A 23,211-nucleotide genomic window follows, 5' to 3' on the forward strand; every position below is an offset into this window, starting at 1 on the left:
TTTATGAAAGAATGAAAAATCTAGAAGATTGAAGATACAGTTTGATAGGTAAGATGTTGTTTTATACATGTCTTTAGAAAACTTGTGTTGCATAAATAAAATTACAGTGTGTTGCATTTGGAGCTTACTATGCTAATGTACCATTGTATGACACGAAGAAAAAAAACCTGAAATTTTTGTAGCTTTAAGTACATCCTCAGATTTTTGGAGTGGTACAGGACATTTTTGCTTAAATGGATGGATTTATTTGGGTTCATGTAAGTTCTGACCTGTGTTCTCAGTTGTAGTATTGGTCAAACATCGTAATTTAAAAATAACTACATTAACTATACACATAAATAACATTATACTCAGAAATAAAATATTTGAATTAAAAGAATAAAGGGCCTGATGATACCGTTATTTGCAATTCCAAATCCCAACTTTTAAAAATAATAAACTCAGATGATTACTTTATAAAATAATTCTTCCCGGAGTTCCTTTAACCTGCCCAACTCTATAGTCTCTTCAAATCAGGGTGTGGTTTTACCCCAAGCAATTTTCCAGAGACAAATCAATTTAGGAAAATAGGCTACCTCCTTGCAGGCATTTGTAGAAAAGTATGCTATAGTGGTATCTATTTGTGTCACACAATAGCAAAAACTATGTGGGAGATATTGAGCAAATGAAAGAGTAAAGGAAGTGAAGCTAGATGTAGCATGCACAGGGCAATAGTTGGAATTGATAACACAGGGAGTAGAGCAAGGAATTTACCTTGCAACTAAGTGGTCAGACAAGGTTTACAACCTGGTAAATATTTTTAACCCAATTAAAGAGCCAGCTTAGATACTTTGTCAAAAGTCTTTCTTTTATTTTTTGTCAGACTGTTCTGTCTCTTGACTGTGGAAGTAGATAGAGGAAAACTTCCTAGAGCTTAGCACACATGTGTATACACACACACAGATGGGTACTTAAAACCGGGGAAATCTGAATAAGATGGACAGACTGTATTAATATTAATATCCTGGTTGGGATCTTGCACTAGTTTTGCAAGATGTTCCCTTCAAGGGGTACTGGGTGAAGGGCACAGTATGTCTTACAACTGCATGTGAGCCTCCCATTATCATAAAAGTGTCAAAAGTTCAGGAGTTCCCATTGTGGCTCAGAGGTAATGAATCCAACTAGTATCCATGAGGACGAGGGTTCAAGCCCTGGCCTCACTCAGTGGGTTAAGGAGCCAGTGTTGCCATGGGCTGTGGTATAGGTCACAGACACGGCTTGGATCCCGTGTTGCCGTGGCTGTGGTGTAGGCCAGCAGTTACAGCTCCGATTTGACCCCTAGCCTGGGAACTTCCATGTGCCCCCAGTGTAGCCCTTAAAATTTTTTTTTTTTTTAAAGTTCATCACTTAAGTTTATCACACCAGGGACTGTGGACGTGGGATGACAAACCTGAGAGCATCTAGTTCATTGGTTCTCAGGTGTGATCTGAAAGCAACAGCATCAGCATTATGTGGCATTAGGAGTGAAGATTCTCAGGCCCCACCTGGACCTATAAAATCAGAAACTGGATGTGGGGCCCTACCACCTCTGGTTTAACAAGCCTACCAGGTGATACCAAGGTTTGAGAACTACCCCTCTTGTTCTAGCCCATCACCGTATAGCGAAGAATCTAAGAACCACAGGGAGTGAAGGGACCTGTGTGGCGTGGGAAAGGCACCTTAAAGCTAAGGTTGGACCGTGGGTGTCCTCACGACCAGTCCAGGGTTTTCTCCATTGAGCAGAGCCGCAATGCTGGTTACATTGACTCATCCATCAGGCTCCTCTTAGGGAGAGAAAGAATTTATGGAGACTGAAGGGCTGATGATAGGCTATAGGCTTGCGAATCAACATGGAATTTGTGGGCCTGGTTGATCTTTTGACTCTCACTTCTTCCCGCATCTTGACCTGTCCATTCCCAGTGTAGCCGTGTCTGTCTTAAGAGATGAGCACACGTTTTATTCTACAGCATTGGTCTGATGGCCCAGCTAGAGCCAGATCTCAACCCAAAACGGAGCACTTCATCTAAATGGATTTCAGCAGGCAAATTTATTATTCAGGTTTTTGAGGATGTGTTTAATGAATTTTCTGTATAACTGCAGCTTCAGCCTAATATATACAGTCAATTAAAAAGGCAAATATATATATATATATACATACATATAATGATTACATATTTTTTCTTTGCCTTTTTAATTGACTCATTCTTTCCACACAGTTTTTGGTTGCCAAATATGTGCCAAGCACTGTGGTGAGGGGAGGAGTGGAAGTAATTATGTACTTACTGTTGCCTGTTTTCTATCAGTTCACCGCCTGCTGGAAAAGTTTTCAATCCTGTCACCGAAACGCAGTGGGGTGAATGTTAGCAGAGGTGGGCACAGAGCAATAGCTGGCATTCATTAAGGGTTTACTATGGGCCAGGCCCTGCAATAAATGCTTTGCGTGTTGACTCACTTGGTCCTCGTTTCCATTTGACAGAAGATAAGACTTAGGGGCTCCAAGAAATTCAGCCCGTTACCCAAGCATCGCACAGCTCCACGAGGTGGCAAAGCCCAGTTTCTGTCCCAAACCACTTTGGTGCCTGGGAGTGGGAGGCCAGAGGCAGCACTTACTGGGCCTGGCCAAAAGCAAAGGTGTTTCAAGAGGGCTTCACAGGAGTTCCTTTTTTTTCCTTTTCTTTTTTTTTTTTTTTTTAGGTGAAGATAGGAGAGGTTTATTGGGATGAGACCCTGTTAACACAGTGGGCCAACTTCCTGATAATCAGGGAGAGCCAACCTACAGAGTTCCTTTTTTAAGCTAAGTAAGGAACTTTTCAAAATGAGAATTCTGTGCTTAGTGAATATGAAAATGGCATTGGAATTGCCGTGAAATCACTGATACTGGAGCCATCAAGGTCTTAGGAATTCTTAACTGACCACTCAAACGTCCTCCAACACTAGTTGCAAAGTGTAACAACCTCCTCTGTTTTTACAGTGTCCTTCAATTGCAGAAACTTCTTTGCAAACCAACAACTTGCCTTTTTAAATTTCCTTGACATATAGTTGATTTTCATCGTTTAATTCTGCTGTATATCAAAGTGACTCAGTTATACCTAATTTTTCATATTCTTTTCCATTATGGTTTATCTCAGGATATTGAATATAGTTCCCTGTGCTAGACAGTAGAGCCTTGTTGCTCATCCATCCCTTCTTTCTTATCTTGCAGAAAACATGATTTTCCTGAACGTGGCTGTTAGGTATCAGAGGTAGAAAGCGGAGACAGAAATGATCCTCATTTTATCGGCACCAGTTGTAATTCAGCAGGTGTAAGAGGTTGGGATACGGACAGATGAGTAAGGCTTATCGGTTTCAGAAATGAGTATCAGCAGTCTTTGACATTTCTTTTTTGGAAATAAACTCTAAGGCATGGAGTACTCTGTCAAAGGAAAACCGCTATTACAGATACATGTTTTAAGAAAATTTTATTGGCGTATAGTTGACTTAGAATGTTGTATTAGTTTTGGGTGTACAGCAAAGTGACTCAGTTATGCAGATACACATATACATTCCTTTTCAAAATCTTTTCTCATACGGGTCCCTACATAGTATGGAGTAGATTTCCCTGTGCTGTATCAGAAGTCCTTGTTAGTTATCCATTCATTCCATGTGTAGTAGTGTGTATATGTCAATCCCAACTTCCCATTTTATCCATCCCCCCAAAGTTTCCCCATTGGTAACCATAACTTTAGTTTCAAAATCTTTGAGTCTGTTTCTGTTTTGTAAGTTCTTTTGTACCATTTTTACTAGATTCCACATACTAGCGATCTCGTATGATATTTGTCTTTCTGACTTACTTCATTTAGTATAATTTCTAGGCCCATCCGTGTTAATGCAGTGTCATTGTTTTGTTCTTTTTTATGGTTGAGTAGTATTTCATTGTATATATCACATTTTCTTTTTCTTTTCTTTTTTATTTTTTTTCTATTTTTGCCTTTTCTAGGGCCGATCCCATGGCATATGGAGGTTCCCAGGCTAGGGATCGAATCGGAGCTACAGCTGCTGGCCTACGCCAGAGCCACAGCAACACAGGATCTGAGCCGAGTCTGCGACCTACACCACAGCTCACGGCAATGCCAGATCCTTATCCCTCTGAGCAAGGGCAGGGACCAAACCTGCAACCTCATGGTTCCTAGTCGGATTCGTTAACCACTGCGCCACGACGGGAACTCCTATATCACATTTTCTTTATCCATTTCTCTGTTGTTGGACATTTAGATTGCTTCTATGTCTTGGCTACTGTTAACAGTGCTGCAATGAACACTGGGATGCATGTGTTTTGTTTTTTTGCTGCCCTGCGGCATATGGAGTTCTTGGGCCAGGGATCAGATCCCAGCCACAGTCTCAACCTAAGCAACAGCTGCAGAAACACTGGATCCTTAACCCACTGTGCCAGGCCGGGATCGAGCCTGCGTCCCAGTGCTCCTAAGACAATGCTGGCCCTGTTGTGCCACAGTGGGAATTCCAAATGTATGTTTTTCAATTATGGTTTTCTCCAGATATATGCTCAGGAGTAGGACTGAATGATCATATGGTAGTTGTATGTTTTGTTGTTTAAGCAGCTTTAGGATTTCCTATATATAGTATTATGTCATCAGCAAAAAGTTTTACTACTTCTTTTCCAATCTGGATTCCTGGCTAGGACTTCCAAAACTATGTTGAATAAAAGTGGTGGGAGTAGACATCCTTCTCTTATTCCTGATGTTAGAAGAAGTGTTTTCAGCTTTTCATCATCGAGAATAGTATTAGCTGTAGGTTTGTCACACATGGTCTTTATTACGTTGAGGTAGGTTATTATGTTGAGGTTCCCTCTATGCCACTTTCTAAAGGGTTTTTAAGATGTATTTCTTTTTGAAGCATTTTAAGTTAAAAATATTTTCTTCAGAATTTATTGGTCATCTTTTTTTAAGGTTTATTTACTAATATGTTGCATCGGGATTCTAAAATTCTCCTTTAAATTTTTAAAAGAATATCTTGTTTTCCCGCTTAATTTAAAAGCGTGAGAATACTAGAACATATGTACATGATACAGATATTAATATGTTGACATATGTTAATAGAAATAATTTGGGGATACAGAATAATGGATTTTCTTTTATTACCCAGATTTTATACAATGAACAAGTATTACATTTATCATCATTTAAAAAAAATAAGTGTTCAAACCTTTGAAAACTTGAAGTTATTTTAAGGTGTGAGACTCTGTGACTGTGCAAATAGCTGTTATTAACTGAGCACATAAGTATAAATCTTTGTGATCAAATCTCTTTTTATTGAGACATAATGGACATATACCATTGTATTAGTTTCTGGTATACAACATGATGTGACACATGTATCTATTGTGTAATGACCACAGTTAAGTCTAGTTACAACTTTACATACAGTAACAGATTTTTTTCTTGTGATGAGAACTTTGAAGATCCTCTCTCTCAGTAACTTTCAATATACAGTAGAGTATTGTTAACTAGAGTCACCAGGCTGTGCAGTTACATCCGCAGGATATATTTGTACCCTTTGACCACCTTCCTCCCAATTCCCACCTCTGTCTACCACTGATATGATCTCTATATCTATGAATTTATCCCACATTTAATTAAGATTGTATGATATTTGTCTTTCTCTTCACTTAACATAAAGTCGGTAAGGTCCATTAGTGTTGTTGCAAATGGCAGGATTTCCTTCTTTATGACTCAGCAGTATTCGTCTGTATGTTTGTGTATTAAATTCTCCTTATCTATTCATCCACTGGTGGACACTCAGGTCTTAGCTACTGTAAACAGTGCTGTAATGAACATGGAGTGCAACTATTTTTTTTTTTTTTTTGTCTTTTGTCCTTTTAGGGCCACACCTGTGGCATTTGGAGGTTCCCAGGCTAGGGGTCTAATGGGAGCTGTAGCCGCTGGCCTACGCCAGAGTCGCAGCAACGCAGGATCCAAGCTGCATCTGCGACCTATACTACAGCTCACGACAACGCCGGATCCTTAACCCACTGAGCAAGGCCAGGGATTGAACCCGCAACCTCATGATTCCTAGTCGGATTCATTAACCACTGAGCCACAACGGGAACTCCTGCCAGTATCTTTTTGAATTAAGTGTTTTCATTTCCTTCAGGTACATACCCAGGAGTGGAACTGCTGGATCATATGGTAGTTCTACTTTTAATTTTTTGAGGAACCTCCATATCATTTTCCATAGTGGCTGCACCAATTAGCATGCCCACCAGCAGTGCACAAGGGCTCCCTTTTCTCCACATCCTCCACAACACTTGTTACTGTCTCTTTAATGGTAACCGTTCTAACAGGTGTGAGGGGATGTCTCACTGTGGTTTTGATTTGCATTTCCCTGACAGGTACTGCTGCTGAGCATCTAGTCATGTACCTGTTGTGCTGGCATCGGTATATCTTCTTTGGGAAAATGTCTATGCAGAGCTTCCCATTTGTTAATTGGCCTGTTTGGTTTTTAGCTATTAGGTTTAAGAGTTCTTAATATTTTTTTGATGTTAACTCATCATATACAAGCACACCTCATTTTATTATGCTTTGCTTTATTGCACTTTGCAGATATCTTGTTTCTTACAAATTGAAGGTTTGTGGCAACCCTATGTTGAGCAAGTCTGTCAGTGCCATTTTTCAGACATTTGCTCACTTCTATGTCTTTGTGATTCTCCCAATATTGGAAACCTTCTTATATTTGTTATGGTGATCTATGTGATTAATCTAGGTGATCTATGTGATTAATCAATTAGTGATCTTTTGTTACCACTATGACCTTCTGTAGGTTAGCATTTTTTACTAATAACGTGTTGTGGGGTCTTTCTTTCTTTCTTTCTTTCTTTCTTTTCTTTCGGGCTGCACCTGTTGCATATGGAAGTTCCCAGGCCAGGAGTTGAATCAGAGTGGCAGCTGAGGCTTAAGCCATAGCCAAGGCAACACCAAATCCAAGCCATCTGTGGCCTAAGCCTCAAGTTTCGGCAACGCCAGATCCTTAACCCACTGTGCAAGGCTAGGGATCGAACCTGCATCCTTACAGAGACAATGTTTATAGATTATATCCCATTTAACAACATTATATATAATGGCTTTATTTTCCTGTGCTGTGTAATATATCCTGTAGCTTATTTTATCCGTAATAGTTTGTATATCTTAATCCCCCCACCCCTATTTGCCCCTAATCTTTCCCTCTCCCTACTGGTAACCACTAGTTTGTTCTCTGTATCTATGAATCTGTTTATTATATTCATTTGTTTTATTTTTTTAGATTCCACATAGGCTAATATCACACAATATGTCTTTCTCTGACTTATTTAAGTATAATATCCACTAGGTCCAGCTCTGTCACAAATGGGGAACTTTTTCATGGCTGAGTAGTATTCTATTATATATACATTTATGGCACATCTTTTTTATTCCGTCATCTGTTGGTGGACACTTGGGTTGCTTCTACATAAACATAATTTTATTTGCACCAGGAAACCAAAAAATCCATGTGGCTTGCTTGATTGTTAATATCTGCTCTGTTGTGGCAATCTGATCTGCCTATATATGATTTGCAGGTATTTTCTCCTATTTGGCAGGCTTTTTATTTTGTTGATGGATTCCTTGACTGCATTAGTTTGATGTAGTCTCAGATGTCTACTTATTTTTTTGCTTTTGGTGTCAAATCCAAAACAAAAAACAAACCACCATCTCCATGATGCATGTCACGGAGCTTATTACCACCTATGATTTTTCCTGGGAGTTTTATGGTTTCAGGTGATTCATTTTAGCCTTTCAATGGTTTTGAGCTGTGTTTTTGTGTGTGTGTATGGCGTGAAAGTGTGAGTAGTCCCGTTTTACTGTCTGCATGTGGCCATCATTGTCACACATCATTTATTGAACAGACTATCCTTTTCCCCACTGTCTACTCTTGACTCCTGTGTCACAGGTTAACTGATGGTATATGCATGGGTTTATTTCTGGGTGATCTATTCTGTTTCAGTGACATATGTATCTTTTTATGTCAAAACCATACTATTTTATTACAGTTTTGTGATGCAATTTTATGTCAGGAAACATGATTCCTCCAGGTTTTAATTTTTGTTCAGGATTGCTTTGGCTATTTGGAGTCTTTTGTGGTTATATCAGGAAACATGATTCCTCCAGCTTTTAATTTTTTCCCAGGATTGCTTTGGCTATTTGGAGTCTTTTGTGATTCCACAGAAATTTTTTTTTTGTCTTTCGTCCTTTTAGGGCAGCACCCATTGCACATGGAGGTTCCCAGGCTAGGGGTCTAATCAGAGCTGTACTGCTGGCCTACGCCACAGCCACGCCAGATATGAGCCCTGTCTGCGATCTACACCACAGCTCTTGGCAATGCTGGATCCTTAACCCACTGAGCAAGGCCAGGGATCGACCCCACAACCTCATGGTTCCTAGTTGGATTCGTTTCTACTGTGCCACGATGGGAACTCCCCATAGAAATTTTAAGATTGTTCCTTCTGTATCTGTGAAAAATGCCATTGGATTTCTGACAGGGATTGCTTTAAATCTGTAGATCACTTGGGGCAGTATGGATATTTTAATATCAATTCTTCCAATCCACGAGCATGGAATATATCTCCATTTATTTGTTTTTTTCTTCAATTTCTTTTATCAGTGCTTAAAGGTTTCGGTGTACAGGCCTTTCAGCACCTTGGTTTTATTTATTCCCAGGGATTCTGTTTGATAGAATTGTAAATGGGATTGTTTTCTTACTTTCTCTGATAGTTCATTATTAGGGTATAGAAACACAACAGAGTTTTGTATCTGATTTTATATCCTGCAGCTTTACTGAACTTATTAGTTCTGAGGGTCTTTTGGTGTAGTTTTAAGAGGTATCTGTATGTCCTGTCATGTCATCTACAAACAGTGACAGTTTCACGTCCTTTCCAGTCTGCATGCCCTTTCCTTGTTTCTTGCCTAATTGCTCTGGCTAGGACTTTCAAGTTGAGAGAAGTGGCGGGAGGGGGCATTCTTGTCTTCTTCCCTATTTTGGAGGAAAAGCTTTCAGTGTTTCCACTGAGTATGACGTTAGCTGTAGGGACTAATCAAAATTTTCAGTGCTTACAATAAATATTAGCTCTGACTGGCACTTGATTGCTGGGGATCAGTGGCCAGGAAAAATTTATAAGGGCACAAAGAAGCAAGGTTGTAACTGGAATAAAAGTTTAAAGATCAACAGGAAAGAGAGTAAATAACAGTATTAGTAATGTTTTAGAACACTGTAATGAAAGAAATGATGACGATACCACTTTTATTTCTAAAACTGTTATTTAAGGAAATTCAGTTACATATGAACCTACTTTCCACTATCACCTATTCATGGCCAGTCTCATTTCATTTCCAGTCTTCCCCTCTCCCTCTCCTGTCTATAAATTATTTTGAAGCTAATCCCTGATATTATAGGATTTTATCTATAAATACTTCAGTGTGCATTTCTAAACACTGAAGACTTTTTAAACCATAACTCCAGTCTCAGACCCTAACAGTAATGCATCTAATATTGTTAAAATTGTCACTAAGCCATGCATCATTTCTCAACTGACATATATACGCACACATGCATATATATATATATATATATATATATATATATACACACACACAAAAACATTTTGTTCACTTATGCATCATAAATATATAAATTACCATTTGTTTGGGTCAGGATTCAAATAAAGTCCATATACTCTGATTGGTTCACAGATCCTTAAACGCTCTTAATCTAGTATTCCATAGCTCTTTTACTTCCTTGTAATTTTTTTAAGAAACTGGGTCACTTACTCTTTAGGCTTTTCAGAGACTGCATTTTGCTAACTGCATTCATTACACTGTTAATATACTTTATATACTTGCCTGTTTACAATATTTATCAGCTGGTAGATCCAGAAGCTTAATAGTTTTTCTTTCAGCAAAACTGTGTCATGGGTGGTAATGTGATCAAATACTATTTTAAAGCTAGCATCTCCAGTGGTCTGGGCCTGACTTTAAAGCCATCCAGGTAAATGAAAGGACTCTAGTCAGAACATCTCTGAGACATACAGTTAGTGATTTGCCTTTTCTGGCATAATATACTAGTTAAAAATCATCTCCAGGAATCTTCTGCATGGATCCAAATGGCATAAGAGGAATTAAATGTCCAGGAATTTCATGGAATTGGCCTTTCATAACTGTAGTGGGCACTGCAAGCTACATATTATGTGTTACAGACCTGTGATGTCTAGTAGTTTCTGACTATTTAAATTTCATTCATACTCGCTACATTTCAGGTGCTCAACAGCCCTATGTGGGTTGTGGCCACCATACTGGACAGCAGTGATAAAGAGTATTTCCATCGGGAGTTCCCGCTGGGGCACAGTGGAAACAAATCTGACTGTATCCATGAGGATGCGGGTTTGAGCCCTGGCCTCGCTCAGTGGGTCAGGGATCTGGTGTTGCCGTGGGCTGTGGTGGGGGTCAGAGATGTGGCTTGGATCCCGAGTTGCTGTGGCTGTGGTGTAGGCCAGCAGCTGCAGCTCCAATTCGACCCCTAGCCTGGGAACCTCCATATGCTATAAGAGCAGCTCTAAAAAGAAAAAAAATCCATCATCACAAAAAATTTTCTTGGACAGCCCTTTTTAGACTCTAGAGAGATCATAGAGAAGTAGATGAACTGAATGATTTTTATGGCATTCAAGTAGATTTTTGGATGTTTAAGTTTTCCATAAATCATATTTTTGTGGTGCTGCCTCATATATAATTGTCCTTTTAAAGCATGAATGTTAGAGGATTAGTCTTTTGTTGGTGGAAGACAGGAGAAGTGGGTTTCTGGACGAGTCTGTTGTAAACACTCTTAAAGCCTGTCCTGTTGTGTGCTGAAGTTCAGCTTGCTAATATCCATCTCTAAACACCATCGTCTTCAGAAAGCAGACCAATAGGTGACATGCAAACACAGATAAGCCCAGGCACTGACAGGAAAGCTGGTGATGGTTGCTGGGCTAGAGTGGTCAGAAACCAACACGACAGACAGACAGCTCTTCAAGTTTCTATTTTACAACATTTTCATGGAATGACTTCATAGAGTGAAGTTTTATAGCACCAAACACAAGTCAGCAGAGAAAGAGCCAAAAAAGTTGACTCTCAGAGATTGTATGTTATATTAGAACTAAATTTTATAGCTGATTGAGAGGAATTCTCTAAATTCTAGAGGTGTTGTGAAGAAATGGCTTTTTCCCTTGATGCCTGTTCTCGGCTCTCTTACCTGTAGACAACCTAATGGCTCACCTCCAGGAGTAGCCTTTTACTTTTATCTATCTCAATCTGGTCTAAAAATACTGTAATCAAACTCTGCTTAACCTTTTACAGCGGAAGTTCAGAGTGAAATCGAGAGGATTTTTGAACTTGCAAGAACATTGCAACTGGTGGTCCTTGATGCAGATACTATTAATCATCCAGCTCAACTCAGTAAAACCTCTCTGGCCCCTATTATAGTGTATGTCAAGATTTCTTCTCCTAAGGTAAGTCAGATTGTTACTGTTTGTTGTGTCTTGAAACTTTACTAAAATGTGTTAATATGCTGCTTTCCAATTATAAACAGGCTTTATCCACCACAAAGGGTTTGAAGAGCAATGTGGTGATCAAGAATTGTTAAGATTCATATGAGCAGAGCAGGATGAATTAATTTCATGGTTTAGAACAGTGATTCCCAAAGAGTAGCCCATGGATTCGTGGTGGAGGAGCTTCTGCGGTGCTGTCAGAGGGCCCATTAGGTGAAGAGCATCTCCATGGTAACACTGAGACATTCGCCCCCTTTTTCGCTGTTCTGACATCTGCACTGATGGTGCACAAGCAGTGGCGGGTGACGTCTAAGCAGGAATCACCAGCCACTGTTGTTTGCTTTCTCCTTGGTAAAGCAAACCACCCAGTTCACTTGATAATGTCCTGGCGAAGTAGTAACATTATTCTATTAAATTCTGACTCTTCAGGCCAGGCCTTTTTAATACTCTATTAACAGAAAAGGAAGTACACTTCAAATTCTTTGGCTACGTAGTCTTAAGTTATCTCAAGGACAAGTGCTGGTGTGATTACTTCTAAAATGAACATCCTGGAACCCCATTTTTATTTGAACGGACATGCCAGGCAGATTCAGACCCATTCACATTTCAGGAAAGACTGATGGAATTTAATGTAACGAAATAATAAGAAAAGTTCATTGATAGGATTTTAGATTTCACATGGCAGCTAGTCTTAAAAAAAAAAAAAAACTCCACTTGTTTACTGTAGTATCAAAAAAAATATCCGCAATTATCTATCTGAAAGGCTACTAACATATTCCTTTTCTGAATTACATATCTGCAAGAGGCTGGATTATCTATGTGTGTTTCAAACAAAATATACTGTAGCAGATTAGAAGCAGGCTATTTCAGCTATCTTCTAAGGAAGCCAGTCATTCAAGGAATTGGCAAATGATTTAGCTATTTTTATCAAAAAGGTGATATATGTTAACATGTAAGAGGTTTATTCATAATTTTTTTTTAGGGCCACACCCACGGCATATGGAGGTTCCCAGGCTGGGGGTCTAATTGGAGCTGTTGCCACCAGCCTATGCCAGAGACACAGCAACACCAGATCTGAGCCTCATCTTTGACCTACACCACAGCTCACGGCAACGCCGGATCCTTAGCCCACTGAGCAAGGCCAGGGATTGAACCCAAAACCTCGTGCTTCCTAGTCAGATTTGTTTCCACTGCACCATGATGGGAACTCCCATAATTTTTAATGAATTAATATTTTTTAATTTCTCATGGAAACATGAGATACAGTTTACATAAATAAAAAGTTCTTTGGAGTTCTCAACCTTATTTTTTTATGGCTCCAACCACAGCATATGGAAGTCCTAGGCCAGGGATCGAATACAGGCTGTAGTTGTGGCAACACCATATCCTGTGACCACACCCACACCCCACCAGTTATCGGAGCCACTGCAGCTGGATTCTTAACCCTCTGTACCATAGCAAGGAGTCCCTCAACAATTTTTTAAAACAGAAATCATGAGACAGAAAGTTTGAGAACTTCTAGCCTTGAAAAAAAAGATGAGACTCAGAATACGCTCCATGCTGGTAATCTTCCTTGAAGCTTGCAACTGAGATTTATGTTAACATGTGCATTTTGGAAATCATCTTAAATATTCTACTCTCTAGCTCAATCTATTATAAACCATTAGTGCTATATGAAAAAGGCCCCAGAGAAAGGAGTAAATGATGAACCTTGTTATTTACCTGGGTGCAGATATTCCTGTTTAAAAATCTCATCTTTTACAGGTGTTACAAAGGTTAATAAAATCTCGAGGAAAATCTCAAGCTAAACACCTCAATGTCCAGATGGTAGCAGCAGATAAGCTGGCCCAGTGTCCTCCAGTAAGTCTTGTATTGATCCACCTGAAGGCATCAGACCAGGCAGGTTTTGTTTTCTTAACAAAAACCAGACAGGCAACCATCTGTCCTTTCAGAGAACCCTCTCTAGCAGCAGTGGCCTTCATTCCAAGAAGGGAAGTATTTTCTTTCTTTTTTTTTTTTCGGCCATGGCATGCAACAGCCTGATGTGGGATCTCAGTTCCCAGACCAGGAGTTGAACCTGGACCACAGCAGTGAAATCACCAACTCCTGACTACTAGACCACCAGGGAACTCCCTGTCCACCTCCTGCCATGAGCCTTATCCAGGTCATGGTCTTCGAATGGCTACAGTTTGTTCTCTGGTGGCCTTGCCTTGTTAATATCTAACATCTAAATGGTATCTTGAATGAAGTCAGATCGTTGTTTCAAAACTCTGGTTTGAAAGATGGATCTATTTGGGAATCAGGGAGCACGTTGCCAGTTGTATTTTTTTTTATTATAGTTGACTTACAATGTTCTGTCAATTCCTGCTGTACACCAAAGTGACCCAGTTATACATATTATATATATATATATATATATATACACACACACACACATACACACACATTCTTTTTCTATCTTCCATGATGTTCCATTATTTAAGTGATTGGATATAGTCCCCTGTGCTATATATAGCAGGACCTCATTGCTTATCCATTTGAAATGCTATAGTTTGCATCTACTAACCTCAAACTTCTTGTCCAACCCACTCCCTCCAACCTCCTAGCACAAATACACAATGGAATACTACTTGGCCATAAAAAAGAATAAAATAATGCCAACTGCAGAAACATGGATGGAACTAGAGATTCTCCTACTAAGTGAAACAAGTTCTTAATCACTGTCTAAGAAATTGATCTGAGGCAATATAAAAACCAATTTCTAAACCAATCAGTCACCCAGATTCTGACCCCTGAACATACTCTTCCTAATTACATACTGTGCTATATATAGTTTGGGGCTTTGACTTTTTTTAAATGAATGTTTATCAGAAGGTTTAAGAATTATGATTATATCCATGTATGATTACTTGGCATATGTTAAAAATTTTTAAGAATGTGGAATCATTTTGAAGTGTGGACCGTGTCAAATCATTAGTGGGTTCAGCTTCCTGTGACAGATTTCCTCTCTTAACCCTGCCTTGATCATTTCCAAGACTCAGCTTTTCACAGTTTCCATGTCAAAAGCAGGCTTCTTCCTGCGCTGCTTCACAAGCTTGTGTTTTTCACATCTCTTTTCTAAAAAAGCATCAATTAATTCCTTTTTTAACTACTGGCAACTTTTCTATCATGCGGGGTAACCGCTGTTATTACACCCGTTCACTTCCCGGTGGTTTATACGGGTGCGGCATCTGTGTTCTACACAACAGTCTACAGACAGGCCCTTGCAACCTGACTAATAGGACAGGGGGCCTTGTGAAAAGGAGGAGGGAGGAGCACACCAGCAAGGGCAGAGGCGCCCTTCCCTCCTCCCCTTTTACCTGGGGGAGCTGGGGAGGTTGGGTGGCTGTGAAGCTGGGCCTGGACTCGGCTGGCCTGAGTGTGCCGTTTGGAATGTCTGCCTCTGCAGGAATCGTTTGATGTGATCTTGGATGAGAACCAGCTTGAGGACGCCTGTGAGCACCTGGCCGACTACCTGGAGGCCTACTGGAAGGCCACCCACCCGCCCAGCAGCAGCCTCCCCAACCCTCTCCTCAGCCGTACTCTGGCCACTTCGACCCTGCCCATGAGCCCGACTCTGGCCTCTCACTCACAAGTAAGCAAGCAGCTCTTCCCTGCGGCCGCCTGGCTAGGATCTGTGCCCCGATCCCGGGTGCTGTGCTTGTTCCAACTGGGCAGCTCTATCCAGAATGTGACAAACGCTGAGTCCTCAAGTATCTCCAGTATTAACTGAGTACCTATAAGAAAAGCAGAATCTGGCAGAATCTGTAAGAGCCCCTAGCCCATAGCCCCATAGCCTACTAAGCCTACTAAGCCTACTAAGCCAGGGATGGCCTGTGGACTCAGGCTGCCTGGGTTCCCATCCCTCACCTTCTCCTCCCTGCTGTGTAATCTTGGACCAATTCCTTACCTGCTCTGTGCCTCAGGAATACTCTTGGCCACCTACCTCATGAGGCCATATCATGACCTGTCCCATCTCATGTCTGTTCTCTATATTGTCTTATTAGGTGGGTGTGTTACTTAATATATGCCACTCTCTTACAATAGTGCTGGTCTCATTATCTGCCATTTAAAGCATTTGACATTTTATCATTTTTTTTCCCCTTAAAGCCAACATCATAAATTCTCCTCTTCCCACATGTATTTGAGCACCCATGTATAAACATCTCAGGGGCCTGTATCTATAGTTGAGCTATGAGCAAATAAGGAACACCCTCCCTCCTCCATTTATTAAAAAAAAAAATTCCTCTGTGCACCGTCCTAGGCACTTAAAAATTAACACAAAGTCCAATACAATACAAACGCCACTGGATGTTATCAAAAGAATTAAGTGACCGAACAAGGTTAGATTTCACTTTCAAATCCCTCAAAAAGGGACTCCACTGGGAATGACTTGCTTTTGTGACAGTTCTAACGACTCCGGAATTGGCTGAGGCCTGTGTTTGCCCCCTTTGCCTCCAGGGTCCTCCAGGTGATCAGAGGACAGATCGCTCAGCCCCGGGCCGGTCTGCTTCCCAAGTTGAAGAAGAAGCCTGCCCGGAGCTGGTCCGGAAACCCCAGCACCGGTCTTCGTCCTCCGCCCAGCACCACAACCACCGCAGTGGTGCCGGCCGCGGCCTCTCCAGGCAGGAGACGCTGGACTCAGAGACACAGGAGAGTCGAGACTCCGCCTACGTGGAGCCCAAGGAAGATTCCTGCCACGAGCCCGTGGACCACTGCGCCGCCCACCGTGACCACAGCCACAGGGAGGAGCCCCACGGAGGTGGTGAGCACAGACACCGCGAGTCCCGGCACCGCGCCCGGGACCCGGATCGGGAGCAGGACCACAACGAGTGCAGCAGACAGCGGAGCCGCCACAAATTCAAGGATGCAGAAGGGCTCGCCAAGAAGCGGAACGAGGCTGGGGACTGCAACAGGGATGTTTACATCCGCCAGTGACGTTCGTCCTTTTGTGTTGTTGGGGTTTTTCTTTTTTTTTTTTTTTTGGTTTTTAAAGTCTTGTACACCACCACCCTCACACTCAGTCTGGGGGCGTCTACATCGCAATTACGTGATCTGTCCTGTATATTTGTTCTGCTGTTGCTTGACTAGCAATAGCATGAAATAGAGTATTAATATCCTTTTTTTCCTTTTTAAGTGCTGCGGGAATCGGCCTGGAAAGGCTGCCATCCTCTGGTTGCGGACTGGACTATTTCAACTGTCTGGGCTTGCTGCCACTTGAACAAAATCTGTTGCCATCCACGTGGCGTTAGTATTTTAAGACGCATAGCTGACATTTTCCAAAATGTAGTTGATGTATCCAGCGGGCCAGGACTGGCCCAGATTAAAAATTGGATTTCTTGATTCTCCAGATTTTTAATATGTAGGCACCGACCTGATTTGCATATTCATCCATGGACCACTGTTTCTTGCTTGTACCTCTGGCTGACTAAATTTGGGGACAGATTCAGTCTTGCCTTACACAAAGGGGATCATAAAGTTAGAATCTATTTTCTATGTACTAGTATTGTGTACTGTATAGACAGTTTGTAAATGTTATTTCTGCAAACACCTTCTTATGATAATTATATATATTATATATATATATACATATATATATATCAGTTTGACCACACTGTTTTAGAGTCTTAAATGCCAAGTCAGCAGATTTGCTTTATGAATTACAGGGACTAGAAACGCCCACCTTCAGGAAATTTGTAATACCATCGTCCAGACACCTATCCCCGTTCTAGGAGAAAGTCTGTACATACTGTAAATACGTGTGACTGCTTGACTTGAACAGGCTGATTTCTGAATGTTTTCCCATCCTTGTAAGTCAACGATTTTGACCGTAAATGATGGTAAATATAATCAAACTCCAAAGGTTGTTCTACTCCATCGCTGGGCACTGCCTGCGACAACCGCGTGCTTCGCGGCCACTGTCGTCTGAGCCGGAGTTCCGTGTGTGCATGCGTGTGGGTCTGGGTGCGAGAGTGTGCACGAGTGGATCTGAATGCGGAAGACGGATGAAGAAACCAGCCTGGCGTCAGGCGCCCACCCACCTGCCCTGCAGGTCACAGGCCGCGGGATGCTGCGGGGTTCGGGGGGCGGGCAGGGACGGGAGGAAGCTCACAGCCAGAGGGGGCGCGCATCTGCTGGCTCCTTGTTTTTGCTCCTGAAGAGGAAAAATACGGGCAACTTTTAACTGTGAGTGTTTCACTGGAAATGTACAATCTCTTATGTGCTTGAGTGTCTGTCTTAGGAGGAAACGTCTACACGCTTGTAGGGTTAATTTCGGGGGAAATAACTTCGTCTGACTCCTCCCGCTGCCTCGCCCAACCGCACCGTCCTTCCCTCCCGCTGTGTCGTCTCTCCGCTTTGCCTCCCCTTCCACCCCCTCCTCCCCCACCAGCTCCAACCGTCTTGCTGTCCGTCAAAACCTAGAAGTGCTTCTTATAACCAAAGTTTCTGCTGTTCGCAAGAAATCAGGGCAAAATGAGGTGACTTGAAGTGAACAAAAACGCTGAGAATATGTTCCTATGGCAGACCTCTCCACTGAAGGGGAAGCCAGAAGACGCTGTCGCCAGGCGTCCGCGGCACGAGGTGGCTGTCACGCTAAGGCTGAAGCCTCCTCTGTATCTCTTTAGTGTCCATCTGTCCAGCTGTGACTGGACAGGTAAAACAGTATTCCGTGTGCAAGTATCCAGCCCTTGAAGTCTGTCCCCGGAAAACTGCCTTGTGATTGCCTACCTTCAGATCTGCACATTTTATAACTTTGTTAAATAGGTTAATCTCTATTTTTGTTTTGCTTCTTTTATTCCAGGTTCTTGCCAAATATTGCTTGGATCTTTATAGGTAAAACTGTTACACATTTAACTCCTTATCCCCCCCCCAGAAAGATTTAAAAATGAGTTATGTATCTAGTGTTTTCTCAGCTAGTATAAATAGGAAAAACATTTCCCAATCAACCTCTTTGTTAATTAGCTCTATAGTGTTGACATAGCTTTATTTATTGAATATAAAAACAGCAGTCATAATATATAAATTTTTGATGTAAAACAGTCACATCATTGGGAAACTGTATTCCAATTAGGGTTACTTTTAAAAAATATTTCCAACAAACTTTCCATCATGGCCCCAATCCGTCCCTATACGAAATTTCATGCCAGTAAATGACCTTGGAATGAATATTTAAATTCTTGAAGTAGATCTGGTATCTTTCTTGCTGCTACCATTGAACCCTCTCAGTCGTGCTAATGGATTCCATTTTTAAAATTTTGTCCCTGTATTGTTTCTCACTTTGCTATGAAACATGTCAGTCCAAATCCAGAGTATTCCTCAAAAGCCTATCTAGCAGGATTTGACATAAAAGCATCTACATGTGACATCTGTACAGTGGGCACATGTGTAATCAGTGCGAACTAAACATGTAAATTAAAAAAAATCCAAGAACAATGGCATATTTACTGACTTGTGGAATGTAAAATCTTCGTCTCTTCAGAGAGCAAAGGTTTAATCTTAACCTAGCTGGTTGTAGAATCATGGTTTTGTAGTTGACCTAGAAAATGCTGGAAATGTTCTCAATAGTTGGATGTTTTCTCGTCAAACCTATTTCAGTTTTTCCTTTGCTCTTTCTCTACTGCTCTTTTAAGTTACTGTTACAAAAAGGTGCTGCTAAATTGTAGGATGTCTTAGTCATGCTGTACTTTGGGACAAATGCCACATTTTGACACGGTCTGCTAGGCATTCATGTTAACAGTCACTGTCGGCTACACTGAAATGTCCAACAACCTGGTGTAAAGTCATTTCATATCACAGAAATAAAGAGAGCTGGCTTCTGCACTGTTGATCATTAGCAGTAGTGATTGCCACTTTAGGAATGGTTCTTAGAGCTGAAAGTAGGTTAAATACTCACCAGCACCTCCCACTCATGGCCCATCTTCCTATGGGGCCTTGCCAGTCACTGAGGGCCTGCAGTGTGGTCTTCCCATCACGTCTGATAAAACGACAGCTTCCGGCAGGTAAAAGGTTCCTGAGTCAACTTCTCCCCACCTTCAATTTATGTATTCAGCAATTCTTGACTTGGATTTTGAATTTTACTGTTCATTCTTAAAATGGAGCTCCATCTTGATGATGAATTTAATTCCTCACCCTCTGCACGGTGATGCAGTGCTGCTAGTTCTGGATATTCTCAACTTATTCATACGTCAAGGGTCACACTGTCAGAGAACACAGGTAATTAGATGGCTCTGGGTCGGCTGTTGAACGGTGGCTAAGCTGTATTTTTAACTATTTGTACTTTGTTATTTAAACTAAAATGTGATACACGGTTTTAAAGTAAAATGTACTCACTGTTGAATTAAAATGCTTCTGTTTCACAGACATAACTATGGTAACATTAAATATGTTAAAAGATAAAATTAATTTTCTCCACATTTCCCTGATTTTTTTCCTTTTATCATATTTTTCTTAAACATCTGTATTCCTTAAAATTGCAAGTGGGAGTTACCATTGTGTCTCAGCAGGTTACAAACCTGACTAGTATCCATAAGGATACAGGTTCAATCCCTGGCCTTGCTCAGTGGGTTAAGGATCTTGCCTTGCTATGGCTATGGTGCAGGCCAGCAGCTGCAGCTCCAATTCGACCTGCTAGTCTGGGAACTTCCAGATGCCATGGGTGCACACTTTAAAAAAAAAAAAAAAAAAAAAGCATGTTTTATTTTCCTATTTTTTGAAAGATACCCACTGAGAAAGGTCTACGTTAAACATTTTACCAGTATTGTCTTTTCTGTTGTTAATATGTAAATATTCTTCTGTTTGGCCTGCATTGCTTATATTTGATATCTGTGGTATCAGTTACAACTTCCCATGACTGCCACTAGGCTCCTTCTCTACCATTTCCATTCCAGCTTAGCACCTACAAGGCTTTACAGAGAGCATGAGAAGAAATGGAGTTTGTGTATTTTTTTAAGATGCAGTTGAAGTCTAGGGAAGTATGCCGAGCCCTATAAACAGAAGTACAAGTAAATGGTGTTTCTCTTTAGACAAATGACATCTACTGGACCTAAGACAGAATGAAAGGTGGAAAGAAGTTAGTTACATGTTTCAATCTTATGGCACTTGAAATGTTTTTTCCCCTCATTTAAGAAGAATGTAATGAGAGGTTCTATTGTGGTTCAGTGGGTTAAGAACCCAACATATTGTCTTTGAAGATGCAGGTTTGATTCCTGGCTTCCCTCAGTAGGTTAAGGATCCATCACTGCTACAAACTCTGGTGTAGGTCACAGATACAGCTCAGATTCAGTGTTGCCATGGCTGTGGTGTTCTGCTGGCAGCTTCGACTTGACCCCTAGCCTGGGAACTTCCATATGCTGCAGAAGCAGCAGGGAAAAGAAAAAATAAGGATATAAGGAAGATCTGTCTGAAGCTCTGACAGAAAGCACAGGGTTCCTGCCTTCAAGCCTGGGGGCAGGGGTCAAGGGCATGCCTATAGGGTAACCTGGAGGGATGTGTCAAGTGCCAAGACAGCAGGAGATAGAGGTACAAGGGGTGTAGACAGAGAAATGCCTAACCCAGCCTCAGAGAAGGCTGTGTGAGAAAGGCTTCCTCAAAGCAGAGGCCTTCTGAAGCTCACCTGATCCACGAGACCTGGCATTCCTGATGGATACAACAGATTCGAGAAATTCTTAATGGAAACCTATGAGAAAAAAAAACTATTAGGCAATTACTTCCAACAGAAGTATTGAGCCCATGGCTCAATTTGGGTAGATGTGAATTTACAGAATGGATGTTATTAACACTAAATGAGACAGCTTTTAAACTATGGCTGGGTATTGAGTATTTTAATATATCTTACCTAAAAAAGCAGGTAGGATGAAGCAAGCCCACCGTTACAATTAATTTTAAAAAGGCAGTCCTCTTAAACGGGCCACTACAGGGAGAGATGTGTTTGGTCACATTTGCAGTTTGGATGATTTCAGATTTTTAACTGTGAAAAGGTCTTTTTTTGTCTTGATCTGCCCCAGTCACAGGTGCCTGGTCTGAGGTCGGTGTTCTCTGGACCTGCTTCTGTTCGGTGGTAGGACGCCAAGGCCTAGCTCTAAGTGTCCAGCCACTTCCCAGCTCTCAGAGGATGCTTTTTTCTCTTTCTTACCACTCACATCTCTTAATAACCTGTATGTGATCCACCAGGTGATAAAAGGTACCCAAATTGTGCAGTATTCTCACTTTTAATCTATAGAGTAAAAAAAAAGTTTCATTTTAGTTTTCAGTTTAAAATCGAAGGGGGGAGTTCCTGGTGTGGCTCGGGGGTTAAGAACCTGACATAGTGTCCATGAGGATGCAGGTTCAATCCCTGGCCTCTCTCAGCGGGTTAAGGATCTGGCATTATCACAAGCTGGAGTAAAGGTCACAGACTTGGCTCGGATTTGGCGTGGCTATGGTGTAGGTAGACCAGCAGCTGCAGCTCCAATTCAACCCCTAGCCCAGGAACTTCCATGTTCCACAGGTGAGGCTATAAAAAGAAAAAAAAAAAGTTTTTTTAAATATGAAGGGGAAAAAAGTAAACACAGTGAAGGGAGACTGTCATTTAGGAGAGGCCCAGAATTCAGGTGAACGGGAGCTGATTTGACGAAACAGTCAACAGAAAAAGTCAGGTAAAATCCCCAGCTCAGTTCCCGGCACACGATAAATAAGTTATAGTTCCCATAACCTGAATTCGTAAGCAACTTGTACACATGAACTCAGGAACAGAAAACATGTTTTATAACCAAATTAAATATTGCGGATTTTATTCCTTATGTTAAATCCACTGATTTTAACATTAAAAATGATTTGTACTCTTTACAAATTAAAAGACCCCAAGTGAAAGTATGTTCCAAACATTTATAGGCATCCCCTTTTCTTCATACTGCCTTCTTTATACTCTGCTAAATCCATGAAGAAAAAAATTATTTTAAAAACAAGAAATAGAATATCAAATCGCCCCCTGGCTATGTCCTCTATGAAGCAGAGTCTCTTGATCAAGTCCCTGGGTTCCTGGTGGAACAGCTGGCAGCCTTTTCCATTTCCTTAGCAACCACGTCATCAATCACGTGGCCTGATGACAATCTGATTTAAATTAAGGGGAAAAAAAAAACCAGTGCACAGCAAATGTTTGGAATTTTCACTTCTACGGCGCCTTCACCTTTGTGTTTTTGCCTTTTACAAATTTTGCAATGAAGAAACCTATACAGTCCTGATTTGCCAGCCGGATCATGTCTTCAGTTCTGGTGTCTCTGAGAGAATCAATGTCAGTGTCCCATAATGGCACCATGGATGGATCGAATCGCTGCAGCTGTTTCAACTGTTCAGATGTCAGGCCAGCTCCCATCATCCCTGCTCCTCCGATCTGAGGGTCCTGCTCGGGGAGGACGAGCAAACACAGACGAACACCCTCGCGTGAGTAAGTGTGCCTGTTATGACCAAGTTGTAGCTTTCGCCAATTCCAGAAACAGAAAAAAACACCTTTTTACTTTATTTTTTCTAACTATTCATCTGTACACTTTACTCATTTTTCTTTTATGGCCGCACCACAGCCTATGGAAGTTCTC

The 23,211-nt window shown here is 41.2% G+C and overlaps 2 protein-coding genes across 21 annotated transcripts in view; one reads left to right on the forward strand and one right to left on the reverse strand.

Moving 5' to 3' along the window:
* The window catches only part of CACNB2 (calcium voltage-gated channel auxiliary subunit beta 2), a 455,426-nt gene extending 435,386 nt beyond the window's left edge, over positions 1–20,040 (forward strand). For 8 of the 13 annotated variants that reach the window (XM_084980209.1, XM_021064817.2, XM_021064823.2 and 5 more), the window contains 4 exons: positions 11,412–11,563; positions 13,367–13,462; positions 15,051–15,236; positions 16,103–20,040. In XM_084980209.1, the coding sequence (XP_084836335.1) occupies positions 11,412–11,563; positions 13,367–13,462; positions 15,051–15,236; positions 16,103–16,579 (911 nt within the window). In that variant the 3' untranslated portion in view covers positions 16,580–20,040. The remainder of the gene's footprint in view (positions 1–11,411; positions 11,564–13,366; positions 13,463–15,050; positions 15,237–16,102) is intronic. The other 5 variants (XM_084980211.1, XM_084980210.1, XM_084980212.1 and 2 more) reach the window with 1 other exon arrangement.
* NSUN6 (NOP2/Sun RNA methyltransferase 6) overlaps positions 1–23,211 on the reverse strand; it is a 108,136-nt gene that overhangs the window by 18,000 nt on the left and 66,925 nt on the right. For 4 of the 8 annotated variants that reach the window (XM_021064826.2, XM_084980216.1, XM_005653806.4 and 1 more), the window contains one exon: positions 22,381–23,018. In XM_021064826.2, the coding sequence (XP_020920485.2) occupies positions 22,791–23,018 (228 nt within the window). In that variant the 3' untranslated portion in view covers positions 22,381–22,790. Of the gene's footprint in view, positions 1–14,051; positions 15,379–17,258; positions 17,796–19,535; positions 19,840–21,254; positions 21,318–21,476; positions 21,855–22,380; positions 23,019–23,211 lie in introns of those variants that run through there. The other 4 variants (XR_014817875.1, XR_014817878.1, XR_014817877.1 and 1 more) reach the window with 4 other exon arrangements.

The sequence above is a fragment of the Sus scrofa genome, chromosome 10, assembly GCF_054392235.1.
Source record: "Sus scrofa isolate SSC_HxYL_T2T_F1_AM1 chromosome 10, Sscrofa_HxYL_maternal_Yorkshire_Landrace_v2.0, whole genome shotgun sequence".
NCBI lineage: Eukaryota > Metazoa > Chordata > Mammalia > Artiodactyla > Suidae > Sus > Sus scrofa.